This window comes from Manihot esculenta, chromosome 4, assembly GCF_001659605.2.
Source record: "Manihot esculenta cultivar AM560-2 chromosome 4, M.esculenta_v8, whole genome shotgun sequence".
Lineage (NCBI taxonomy): Eukaryota > Viridiplantae > Streptophyta > Magnoliopsida > Malpighiales > Euphorbiaceae > Manihot > Manihot esculenta.
In genome coordinates, this window is record NC_035164.2 from 29,891,237 (window position 1) to 29,905,276 (window position 14,040).

General features: G+C 33.2%; 2 protein-coding genes across 2 annotated transcripts; both read left to right on the forward strand.

The window, feature by feature from the left end:
* The first annotated feature begins 783 nt into the window (after nucleotides 1-783).
* LOC110612627 (cytochrome b-c1 complex subunit Rieske-4, mitochondrial) lies at nucleotides 784-4,570 on the forward strand. The gene is made up of 2 exons (XM_043956201.1): nucleotides 784-1,152; nucleotides 3,665-4,570. The coding sequence occupies exons 1-2, from the start codon at nucleotides 957-959 to the stop codon at nucleotides 4,306-4,308; spliced, it is 840 nt and encodes a 279-aa protein (XP_043812136.1). The 5' UTR covers nucleotides 784-956; the 3' UTR covers nucleotides 4,309-4,570.
* Nucleotides 4,571-6,874: 2,304 nt separating this feature from the next.
* On the forward strand, nucleotides 6,875-7,891 carry LOC110612629 (F-box/kelch-repeat protein At3g23880). Its single transcript, XM_021753404.2, has one exon. It carries the CDS (start codon nucleotides 6,875-6,877, stop codon nucleotides 7,889-7,891), a length of 1,017 nt encoding a protein of 338 aa, XP_021609096.2.
* The last annotated feature ends 6,149 nt before the right edge of the window (nucleotides 7,892-14,040 follow it).

The window sequence follows — 14,040 nt, forward strand, 5'->3', positions numbered from 1 at the left end:
TATTTATTAGCATTATAAATAATTTTAATTTTTAAAATATAAAAATTAATATTTTATGAGAGTAAAAATCAATTTAAGCATACTCCAACGGTATAAAATTAATATTTAATGCTAGTTAAATATAACAATTTTATACTTATAAAAATTATTTTAGACAGACTCTTAAATATAAAAATTAATTTTTAAGTTTTTAATTAAGTATAAAAATTAATTTTTAATATAAAATCAATCTTTAATTTTTAAATTTGTAATTTTTATACTTACATCATATAGAAATTAATCTTTAAGAAAAAAATATAATTATTAATTTTTATACAGAATATTGGTTTTATATTTTAAAAAATAAAATTATTTAATATACTAAAAAGTAAAAAAAAAATAAAACTCACAAAATCACTAATTTTTAAAAATTAAAATAATAATTTTTCAATTTTTATTGTTAAAATAATAAATAAAAATAATTTTTAATTAAAAAAATTAACCACGTATAAAAATATTTTAGTCATTAAAAATATAAAAATTTTAATTAATAATCCATTAAAAATAATTTATTTATTAAAGAAAAAATTATTTTATTCTATAAAAATTAAATTTAAAAGCTAATTTATTACTAAAAATTTAGTGAAAATTTCTTTTATAAGTTTTGTCAAAAATCTCAGGACCGCCTCTAAATTACGCAAAAAATAATTGTCATTGTGGGCTTACTGTTACAATACATGCCCCTGTCAATGTGATTTAGCCCACCCCACACTTCCATATGTTTAAGATCCAGACGTGTCAAAATCAGAGTCGCACGTTGAATGAAAACCTGACTACGTTGTTTCTTCTGAAATGTGATCATCTCTTGCATTCCCAACGTCAGGCGAAGCAAAGACGGCAGATCGTTTTGTATACCAAAGGACAAATCGCAACATTCGCAGAGGAGAAGAAAGTAGAGGAAGGAGGAGGAGAAGGAGATGTTCAGAGTTGCAGCGAGGAGGCTATCTTCTCTCTGTTCCACGCACCCGTCGTGGAGGCCCAACCAGGCTGCCTCCGCTATCTTGTCGTTGAATCCGATCAATGGCAGTGATTCTTCGTCGTTGGCTGACTTTAATTCCAAACCCTTGAACGATTACTTTGCTTTCCGGTCTCATTTCCATCTTCTTCACAAAGGTTTGAGTTTCCCTCTTTGCTCGTCTCTCTGTCTCTTTTGAGGAGAATTATATGTTGTTGAGCTGAATTTGAGAATCTATCTTACTGTTTGGAGCTTCAGTAGGGATTCAATTGTGCTAGTGGAATTGCTTGTCGCGATCTATATTTGCGTAATTACTGACTATACACAATAATTTCGTCACATGCCTTCGAGTATTTGTTAATTTTCTAGGGTATTTTGTCATGAAAAACTTTCGGAATTTGATTTTTAATGCCCCCCCCCCCCCCCATGTATTAGGAATTCAAATGGGCGCATCCAAGGACCTCTCTATTTCACCTTACATATACACTTGAAAGTGCCATAATATAATCATTTTGCTGCCTAAATTATTCTTAGGAATGAAGGTCCAAAAAGTAGTCTATATTTTAAAATTTTATAGACTTTTGTTTGAATATCCATCCCTTTTGTTTCAGAGATTCAATATGGGAAAATTCTAAGGTTACTTTATTTTTAACAAAGTGAACCCTACTCTGTAGATAACTACCATTGAATGAATTAATAATTACACATCAAATGTTAAAGACAACAAAATGCAAACAAAATAGAAAACAAAGTTAGACACCTTCAAGAGAACCATTAAAGAACTATCATTTTTTACTAGACAGCAATCAGCACTTGAAGTGCCACAATATACTCATGCCTATAGTTTGTTATTAGGAGAGGAGAAATGAGAGGTTAGTTTCAGTATGACTTGAATGATGGCCAAGATATTGTGGTGAAATTTGTGGATACTGTTCAGTGATCAGCAGAATTGATTTTCTTGTTTGGTTATTCTCTAACCCTCCATTTGGAATTAAGAATTTCGTGAGAATTCAATTCAATTAATTTCTTTTTTAATAATTTTCTTGATTGGAATAAAAAATTCAATTTTTTTTTTTAACTTGAGAAATTTTCATTTTAAAAGAAAGTGAATTCTTGCATGATTTAAGAAGAATTCATTTGAATCTTTTCTTGCCAAATGAATCATACCAAATGGAAGGAAATAGTTTTTTTTTTTCTCATCAGTCCAATTTTAAGGTTAAGGAACTTGGCGTGAAAATGGAAGCTTTTCCTTATGTGAATAGATATGTTAGAGAAAGCCATCACAGTGCAAATGAAGACAACATGTTGGTAGTGGGACCTTTAACTTGATATTCTGGTTTTAAGTTCTCATTGAAAAAATTTAGGTCATTGCTTTGTGGCAGAAGACTGGAAGTGCATTAGATTTATAAGTGATTTGCTCGTTCCTTCTTGAATTGGTAATATATTAGTTAATACATACAGGCCCATTTGCATAAGCAGTGTGACTCCAGTGAAGATCGATTGCATTTCTAGTGATGCAGGTTGGTATATGATTTATAAATTTGTTGAGGTTTGGCATTTCCATGCTAAGGAACGAAGGGAAGGTCCAAACTAAATTCCAAAAAGGAGCATACTTTATAAACAGTTATGATGAGTCAAGTATCTTTCTTTTGTTAGTATGTTCTGCATGCACATTGAATGTGCTGTAAAGTTTAGTTCTGCTCTAACTTGTAATTGTGCATTTATTTACTGTATTAGTAGCAGAATAGATACTGTGTGATACAAAGGGAGCTGGAATAACTATTCTCTAGAAATTATCGTCTGGTCTCGTCTGTTGGTTTCTCTTTTGTGTTTTTCTTAACTCAAGTCCAGAGTTTTTATTCAAATCCAAAGTATGGCTCTTGACATTCTTATTCACCTATGTACCATATACAAGTTGCCATATTGGCATATACAATTTTTCTCTTTTAACTTTTTCCCTTTTTTTGATCCAAATCTTATGTAATAGTAGTTGTAACCAATATACTGTGTGCTGAATTGCAAATTGATTGGAAGGAATATGTTTTTTATAATAGCTATTTATTTTCCTTTTCTGATTATGAAACTTGCAAGGGATTAACTTAAATGCAGCCAAACATGATGTTAAGAAGAATGGTGAAGTTCAAAAGCATTATGTGAGTATGAGTATGAGTCTGTATCATGCATAGGCATCGTGAAACCATTCACTGATCTTTGGATAATAGACAAATGTGAACGTTCTATATATTTAATAAAATAATTTTTTTCGTACAATTTGCACCTTATTTCTTTCTTTGTTTTCATGCTCTTAGATTCATCATAAAACGAGATATTGTGTTAGGATTCTTCATCCCTAACAGTTACACTCCACGTTTAGAAGAAGAAAAGAGGAGAAATAGGGAGCAAGTTAGGGAAAATATGGTTGAAATGGAGAGAGAAATAGGGAGAAGGGCTGTATTTATACAGCTTATGCACTATAATAACTGTTCCCACCAATTCTACTTACTTCTTCTAACTTCTGTTGCATTGCAGCTTTATTTAAGTAACGGTATTCTCAACCACTTCCTTACAACCATTAATCCTCTTATATGCAACAGTTACATATCTATTACGAAAGGATAGATGTTCGTATTGTTGGGTTTTTGTATTTACTATGATCATACTTGGTTTCAGGTTTCTCTTCCGAGTCACTCACCCCTAGAAATGAAGATGGCATTTCTTTGGATGTGCCAGCAACAGAGGCAGCTGTTAAGAACCCCACTTCAAAGATAGTTTATGATGAATACAACCATGAGCGTTTCCCTCCAGGTGACCCCAGCAAGCGGGCATTTGCATATTTTGTCCTTACTGGTGGCCGGTTTGTCTATGCTTCAGTGATCCGTCTCCTTATCCTCAAGTTTGTGCTGAGCATGTCTGCTAGTAAGGATGTTCTTGCACTGGCCTCTCTTGAGGTTGATCTCTCAAGCATTGAGCCAGGCGCCACTGTGACTGTTAAGTGGCGTGGAAAGCCAGTTTTCATCAGGCGTCGAACAGAAGAAGATGTGAAGGTGGCAAATACTGTTGAGTTGGCATCTCTTCGAGATCCACAGCCAGATTCAGAAAGGGTTAAGAATCCAGAATGGCTAATTGTTGTAGGGGTCTGTACGCATTTGGGTTGCATCCCTTTGCCAAATGCTGGTGATTTTGGAGGGTGGTTTTGCCCTTGCCATGGTTCGCATTATGATATCTCTGGTAGGATCCGCAAGGGACCAGCACCATACAATCTGGAGGTGCCTACTTACACCTTTTTGGATGAGAACAAGTTATTGATTGGCTGAGATCTATACTTTAATCAAAGTTGGTTCGTTGGTATAATTTTAATTTTTCTTTTTCAAATTCAATCAGATAATGTGGAAGCATTGTTGCATATCTTGCTTTATGCCCCCAGGTTATTTGGGGCGTGTTTATTTGTTTAGGGATGCTATTCAACTCGGATGTTGTGTGGTCGGAGTTGCTTTTTGTTCTGAATAAGTTGCCTTTTTTAAGCATGACTGCTCTAAGAAACCTAATGGTTAGGGGATAGTGCTGTTAAATTATTTTTGTCGGGAATGTTTTGGTGCAGTTTTTCTTTATTTGGCTTTTAGTTTTACATATAGAGATGTTAGATAACTTAAAGCGATACTTCCGAAGATGAGGAGTAATGTTCTTTTAATTATGATTCACTGGGAAGCCTATTGAATGAAATTTTAAATGACAGATTGTAATAATAATGAGATGGTGATCTGATTTTTCAACCAAGCTGGTTGCTTAGTAATGAGGGGGAAAAAGAGCTGGTTGCCTAGCCAGTCTCCAGTGAACTCGATTTATCACGCGAGAGGATTACAGTGAAATTGATCTTGTTTTCCTTTTGGGCATCTTGGGCTTGGAGGATGGGATTTCTCATTTCCATGTGCAAATACATGATTAATTACTCTTCCTTTTTCTTTTATTGGAAAAAAAAATCAAAATGTTTAGAATTTTTATATTTATATGCAAAGTTTAAAATTTTGAAAAATAAAATCAACTTGTTTGCTTTTGCCTTAATTTAAGCTATTAGGCTATATTAATTTTAATCAAAATTTTTTTAATTGAATAAAAAAAATTTAAATGTTTAAATTAATTTATATTAAAATTTTAGATAATAAAATTAAATATTTTTAATTTATCATAATTATAAGAAGGTTAAATTGAATCTGAAAAAATTGTCCCTAATTAATCCTATTTTGTGCATTTTCCACGCTTGTTCCACTTCTGTTCCCATAAGACAACATTGAGCTTTTTGGCTTACAGGTTTAACCGAAACTTGTTCAAAGTTGCCTGGCAGAAAATGTTGTAAATTAAGTAAAGGAAAAGGAAAAGTTAAGGATCCACAAATGGAAAAGACACACGGCTTTAATATGTATTTATTTTGTGGAAGACTTTATCTTAAATATAAAATTATTCGGAATGAAATTTTAAAAGGAATACAAAATTTAATGAAACAAACTTAAAATTTCTCTCAATAATTTCTACAGACTTTCTTTCTTTTTCCAAAAAATCAGAACATGTAGAGTTGATATACAGATCAACGATAAAAGCAAAATATCAAATGAACAACTTCCACTTCTTTGCCAAAAAATCTCCTAAATAAGGATTAATTTCAATGTGATCCTCCTGTATATGTGATAAGTGGATTTTGGTAGAGTTTGACCAAGTAATCAGCTGAAGACTAGTAGAATTGCGATTCCGAGTTTCAAATTAATTACGAACTTTTAAAAAAAAAATTTTTTTCCGTTTCATAATTTTTATTTTTTATTATTTTTTTATATATTAAAAAAAAATTTATTAACTTTTTAGTTATATTTATTTTAAATAAATTAAATTTTATTAAATATTAAAAAATATTTTGAAAAGTTTATTAAAAATAAAATAAAATTATAATAATTAATTTATATATTACTATAAAATAAAAGAAATGATAATAATTTTAAGACAACTAAAAGATATAAATAAAAGTTATAAAAAAAATATATTTATACTTAATTAAGTGTTATGACAGGTAATAATATAGTAGATAGATGTGGCAATATTAAAATCTAATTAGGTCTTATGCTCAGATTTATTTATTTACTATTATTACTTTTTGGTACAGCAGAAAATTTGTAATCTCTGAATTTTAGACATATTTTATTAGAATTGTAATATAAGAGATAAACCAATGGAGTTCCAACTTAAATTCTGATTCCATCATGTATTATACTCATATTATTATATTATTATTATAACATGCCTACTTTAATTAATGGAAACATGGGCGTAATATTAATAAAAATAAAAATTATTTTCTTCATTTTATAATTTTATATATATATATTTTTTATTGATTTTTCAGTTATATTCATTTTAAAAAATATTGGGAGATATTTTAATTTTTTTTTAAAAAATATGATAAAATTAAATAGAATTATAGTAATTAATTTATATATTATAATAATTTTAAAATAATTTAAAAAATAAAAATAAATAAAAATTATGAAATATTTTATATTAAATAATATAAATGTGATTAAGAGTTGTTTTAGTAATTTATAAGTGCATCTTGTGTTCAGACTCTATGTATATAGATCGAAGATTATACCAAAGAAATAAACCAAAAAATTAAATTGATTGGATTCGATTTAAACCCTAGTCACCGTCATATGCATGCAAGCTTCCCAATCTTTCTCTCCTCTTTGCAAACGTTTTCCTTATCCGATACAGCTTCCTCAAGGCTTGTCTTCTTTGCATCAGTTTTTTATATATATGTACGTTTGTTAGAAGTCTGAATTCTCCTAAACCATAATATCCACTCTCTTTGCTTGGATTTAGGGTTTTGAACCAGAAACCATGGTTGTTGATTATGTGCCTAAGGATTTGGTACGCGACATCTTATTAAGATTACCCGGCAAAAGTTTTATCAGATTCAAGAGTGTTTGCAAATCATGGTGTGCTATTTTTTCTGAGCCTAATTTTATATACAAAGCCCTACTTTCTCATTCTGAAGATTTGAATCCCAATCATCGTGTCCTCGTCAAATCTGAGAAACATTGGGATTTTGTTTTTTCCTTCCTATCATCTGATACGTTATCCATGTCTATACCTCAGGAGATCCCATATCCAAGAGATATAATTGATAAATGTTCATTTATTGACATCGTGGGTTCTTGCTGTAATGGCTTAATTTGTCTTCGTGATGTATATTTCTTTAAGAATTTGCTAGATCCGTGGAGAAGTATTTATGCTTATCAGAGCAATATTATTTTATGGAATCCCACAACCTCTGAGACTAAGATGCTACCTCAATCCAATCTTCTTCATCCTCCTCGTACTTTTATTTCATTGGGAATTGTAGAATTTGGATTTGACAAGAGAGCCAGTGATTACAAAGTTCTCAGGATTTTTTGTTATTTAAATCCTCCTGATCAATCCATTGATTACATAGCGGAGATTTATAGCCTCAGGGATGATTCATGGAGAAAAATCGATTTCTGTTTGAAAGATTGGCGATTGCTCTGTTATAAATATGATAGAATCTATTATTATTACCACAGAGGTCATACGGGTGCCAATGGTGTATTTCATTGGTGGGCAAGAGACAGTAACAGGAATTATGCAATTGTTTCATTTGATTTGAGCACTGAGGTTATCAAAACGACAGCTCTACCAGAAGGTATTGGATATTCTTGCTACAGAACATTGTTTTCATTGAATGATTATGTTGCTTTCCCCCACCGTAACGATGATAATCAAGTTGAGTTGTGGGTATTGCTTGAATATGGTGTTAAAGAATCTTGGACTAAATTATACACCATACCATGCCTTGGAGATTTGTGTCAGCCAGTAGGATTTTCAAGCAATGGATGAACAGTAGGCAAAAAAGTATATTTATTAAACTGTAAACATGGGTATAAATAACCTTTACAAGATAAGGTTTGTTACAGTACAGCTATACTAACAACCTTTAACATTTATCTCTACAAAGATACATCTCTATCTAATACACCCCTCAAGTTGAACTATCGATGTGGAAATATAGTCAACTTGGCACGTAATTGCTGAATCGCAGCTTAGATAATGGCTTAGTTAAAACATCAGCAATTTGATCCTTCGTAGAAATATAGCGATGAATCTCATTAGCCTGAACTTTATCACGCACAAAATGTACATCTATTTGGACATGTTTCATCCTGCTGTGATATACTGGATTTACTGTAAGAGCGGTAGCCCCCAAGTTATCACTCCAAAGAATAGGTATACGTGTTTGGACACCCAACTCTTGCAGCAAGTTCTAATCCAAAGTACTTCAGAGGTTGTGTTTGCAATAGCGCGATATTCTGCTTCCGTGGAAGAACGCGAAACACTGCGCTGCTTCTTAGACGCCCAAGAGACTAGATTCCGACCAAGATAAATAGCAAACCAGTAGTAGACTTCCGATCCTCGATGCTGCCCGCCCAATCTGAATCACTATATGCATTAATTTCACAAACAGTCGATGGCCGAAGAAGCAATCCATATTCAGTCGTGCCTTGTAAATAACGAAGGACACGCTTCACCTCTTGCCAATGCTCATTAGTTGGCCGATGCATATATTGAGCTAATCTATTCACTGTAAATGAAATCTCAGGTCGTGTGAATAGAAGATACAATAAGCTGCCAATGGTACTGCGGTACAACGTGGGATCATCAAATTCAAAAGAACAGCGTTGTACTGCAGAACTTGTTGCTTGTGGTGTAGCCAGAGATTTAGAGTTGTCCATTTTAACTCGCTTTAATAAATCCAAAACATACTTCTGCTGAGTTAAGAGTAACGAATCATTATGCCAATGTGCCTGTATACCCAAAAATAGTGTAACCGTCCCAAGTCTTTAAGCAAAAATTTCAGTTTCAAGTGACGCTGCAATTCTCGCTCCAAAACTTCACTAGTTCCTGTTATGAGCAAATCATCAACATACGTCAAGCAATAAAGCACTTCACTATCTCGCCGAAAAATAAATAGAGAAGTATCAAGTTTGGACTGCAGAAAACCAAACTGAAGAAGAGCTTCCTTTAGACAGTTGTTCCATTGACGCGGAGCCTGTTTTTAAACCATACAATGACCTTCGAAGTCTGCAAACATGGTTTGGCTTTGTATCATCTACAAATCCCGGAGGCTGCTGCATATAGACTGGTTCGTTTAAACTGACCATGTAAAAAGCATTAGACACATCATATTGTTTTACTAACCATTTTTGTGAAACAGCCAGACTTAAGACCAACCGAACGGTCACTGGTTTCACAACTGGCGAAAACGTTTCTCCAAAATCTACCCCCGGGCGTTGGTGAAATCCTTTTGCAACAAGCCGTGCCTTTGTAACGATCTAAAGAACCATCTGAATTTTCCTTGATTTTAAACACCCATTTGCAGCCGATTACATTAGCGTTTGGTGGTTTTTCCACAAGCTCCAAGTCCCAAGCTGAATTAATGAATTAATCTCATTGGCAAGCGCTTCACGCCATTCTTTATAACGTTTTGCTTCTGTGACCGTGGCAGGTTGTAGAGGTGGCGTAACTGCCAAAAAACTTTAGGCTTGGAATGCCCTGTCTTCGACCTTGTTAACATCGGATGAGTATTGCCTTGTGGTGCTGGGAGAGGAAGAACCACACCAGACCGATCTGATGGAACTATTGGAGATACTTGTGTCTCAGACAAAACTGATACAGGGGGAGGCAGTAGCTCTACGTCGGAACCCGATGCAGTAGGAACAATCTCAGTAGTAGAAGGAACATTCTGTGCACTTTGAGAAGAAATGGTTGGAATTAAATGAATTGGTGGCGGCCCAAGAATACCTTGGCTTGACTGCACAGACTTAGGAATATTATTAACCTGCACCGTAAGAGATTCAAAAGGAAATCTGGTTTCATCAAATATCACATGTCTTGATATATACAAACGTTTTGCCAAAATATCATAGCACTTGTACCTTTGTGCACCAGACTATATCCAAGAAAATACACGGTGAAGACCGATTTTCTAGCTTATGTGTATTATACGGTCGTAAATAAGGATAGCAAAGACATCCAAAAATACGAAGACTAGACAAATCAGGCAAAGCTCCCAAATAACTTTTCATAAGGTGATTTGTGTATCAAAGGAGTGACTATCCTATTAATCACATAAGCTGCAGTTTCAAAAGCAAAATCCAGTAAACCAACGGTAAAGTAGCAAAATCCAACATAGCCAAACCAGTCTCCACAACATGCCTATGCTTACGCTCAGCACAACCATTTTGCTGAGGCGTATATGGACAAGATAAACGTAATGAAATCCATTAGCAGCCAAGTATGTAGCAAGCGATCTAAATTCTCCTCCCCAATCACATTGAAACATTTTAATCTGTCGCTCAAAGAAAGTTTCAACAAATTTTCGAAACTTAATAAATGTAGACAACACATCAGATTTTCGTTTGAGACAATATAACCATGTATATTTGCTGAAATGATCATAAAAAAGAACATAATAACGATTGCCATTAATCGAAGGAACAGGGGAAGGACCCCATACATCTGAACAAATGAGTTCAAGCGGAGCAGAAGCATTAAAACTAGACAAAGAAAATGGTAAACGCTGTGATTTACTAACACAGCAAGATGAACATAATTCTTTTTTATTGGAAGAAAAACATATTATTATGTTTCAAGGTTGACAAGACAGCTCCATCATGAGCATGACCCAAACGAGAATGCCAAGACCGAAAAGAAATATGATGCACAACAGCCGTCGGACGACTCAATGCTGTGAGTTTATAAAGACCTTGCTCAACTGGACTTTTGTGAAGGACCCTCCTCGTGGGGATATCCTTGATAAGAAAGCAATCAGGAAAGAACTCAAGTGAGACTTGATTATCATTTGTAAAATTAAGAACGGACAACAAACTAAACGGAGAATGAGGGGAAAACAGAATATTGCTCAAACGAAAATCATGATTACTGTGCAACATTGTACTGCCTACATGAGTGATGGGAATTGTATTACCGTTGCTTATTGTTACTTCATCCGGTCCTGTGTATTCAGAATCAATTTGTCAAGTTTCCAAGAGAACCTGTAAGATGATGCGTAGCACCAGTATCAACTATCCAAGGCTGCTGCTGTGGACGAAACCCTTGTGAACCTTGTGAACTTGAAACAGAATTCCAAGGCGGAGTTGAACGAACAGGAGCTGAAATTGTATGATAAGCTTGTGGTGATGGCAAAACTGTTCGGCGTTGACTCGGAACACAATCTAGCAACATGACCCGAACCATTACAGTTATAACAAGTAGCAGAACTCAAAAACGGACCTGACGAATACTGTGATTGAACAGCAGACATCTGATAATTCTGAAAACGACCACCATTCCTTCCACCTCGACCACCGCGACCACCACGCCGTCCTCGGCTATTTGAATTGTAGGAGCCCATCGCAGGCTGTTGTGTACGTGTGGTAAACAACGCAGTCATCGGAGAACCAGTATTCTCATACTTTTTCTGTTGTAATTCTTCGGTCAACAGTAACCCCAACAACTCATCATAAGAGGGCATCTGCAATTTTGCTTCAATAGAACGCACAAAAGGACGATAGTCTGGTCCTAGCCCATCAAGAATAGCTCCAACAAGATCATCGTTTGAAAGCGGACTATTAAGAGCAAGCAATTGATTACTGAGATGTTTTGCTCGCTGCATATAGATTTCAATTGAATCGGTATTTCCCGTTCCAAGTGATGGATTGCATGCTTTAAATGACGCACCTGTGCAGCATTCCCAGCCGCAAAACTCTGCTCTAACCGTGTCCAAATCTCCAAAGCAGACAGAGCACCAACAGAATTAGACAACAAGGCATAATGGAGAGCTATTTTTTTCAACTTGGACAGGGCAGCTGCTTGTATGGAATCCTGTTACTGAAACAGTTGTGTATGTTAAAGTTGATGGAGTTCCGCAGACTTTGCAAGCAGTCACTTACATGGAGTCCCATGTTCCATTGAATGGTGGAAACAAATTTGATGGTGAGAAAAATTTCTCAGAAGCAAATCCAAGTTGAAGGACCTTTGGTATTAGAACTCTGGTGCTTGGTTTGATCATAACAGGAATCATTTTTTCATTCCTGAAATATTTTGTCGTATTTGATTTATCATAATGTAGTCTCAGTAGTTTGTTATCAATAATTTTCTCTTCTTCCATTGATTACACACTTGATATAAAGTTTAGGGTTGGTTTTAATTGAACTTTGGCGGATCATCAATGTTAAATGACAGATAATAATAACATCAACAACAACAAATTTATGTCTTTCTCAAGTATTTATTCTCTCTTGTTTTCAATTGAACCGTTGTAGCTTTTGAATTTATTTTGCTGGTAATTATAATTTTATTATTAATTTAATCGTTACTTATGTTAAAGATGTAATTTAATTATTTAAAATTTTAAAAAATTAAATATAAACGTAACTTTTTAAACGTATGGATTATTTTGTCGATTAATAAAAAAATATTATTAATTAAAGGGTTATGGAAATAACTTCAAGTTTGCCCATACTTTTCATCAAAGATCAAAGTGTAAATATGAATCCACATCTCTACGGTCAAATAGTGTTATTGATTTCTTAACTTAGCAATTTGGATTATAAAGAGAGAGAGGAGGAGAAAGAGAAAGAGAGGAAAACAACCTAGGGTTGTGGTTTTTTTGGCCCGTGATGGAACTTTTGACTTCAATTCTCCTTATCGACGGTGATGTTTAGGTTTTGGATTTTGCAAGTCTTATTTTAAGTGAGGTTGTTGGATATGAGATTTTGAAATTTTAAGTTTTGGGTCTTGTAGAATATTGTGTTCGGTTTTGATTTAGTTTTTGCGAGGCTCGATTCACGCTGAACGTGAGTCAGTGATATATTAGCATCGATATCCGTTACAACTCTTTTTGGGCGACTTCATAATTATTACAAACTGAAAACGTCATGAATCAATTTTAATCTTCGGTTATTGGGCAAGTATGAGTGTGACTCGCCTTGTTAGTTATGAATAGTAGTTTGCCTCTGAATGTAGATGGTGATGGTTTATCTTTAGATGATGGTGGTTGTGTTTAATTAGTGGCGATGGTGGTGGTCTATAATTAATAGATTTTTATAATTGAGATGTTTATTAATTTGTTAATAGATTTTTATAATTAATATTTTAATCCATTCTCAGTTTCTTTTTATTTTTTCCTCTTTTCTATATAACTTTCTAAATTACATAAATTTTATGTCAATTAAATATATCTTACTGCCAAAGCACGGTAAATATTTGTGAACTACATTAAGAATTTATTCTATTATTTCATCATTGTTTTAAATATATTTAACGAATTTCATTCGGTCCAACTAGTTCATTAAAATAAAATATTTAAATTAAGATTTAATCTCATGAGGAAATTAATAAATCGAAATTGATAGTTTGAGAGTTAATATTAGACAGTAATGAATAAGTTAAGATTTTTTTGGATGCCATTTCAATGTGAAGTTTTTCAAAAAAGTTAAATGTCTAGTTAGATTTGGTTTAGAGGTATATATACTTTAATTGTCCTGACGCTTCCTTTATTACGTCTCGTCAGATTAATTGAACGGGATATTTTTAATAAATGTATAAGATGATTCATTAATACTTGGCCATCAGTTAATAAATACAGATTAGTTAATACCTTGTTTTTACATTAGTTAATCTCTTAGCATATAAGAATTGACAGAATAATCACATTTACCTAAGATTTATATGTGTTTCTTATTCGATTTGCTTGATCTTTACCGAGGTCAGTTCTCTTTCGTTGTCAAAAATTGGTCGGACCACAAATCTTAATGAGTCTTCTATCTCATACGATTATCAATATTTATTTGAATTTTATATGATTTTAATTTAATTAGATTATGTTTGTTTTATGTAAAATATTTTTAAAATTTTTCAATTTTTAAAATACTTAAAAAATTTAATAAATCAAAAATATTTTTCCAATTAAACGAAAAACAAAAACT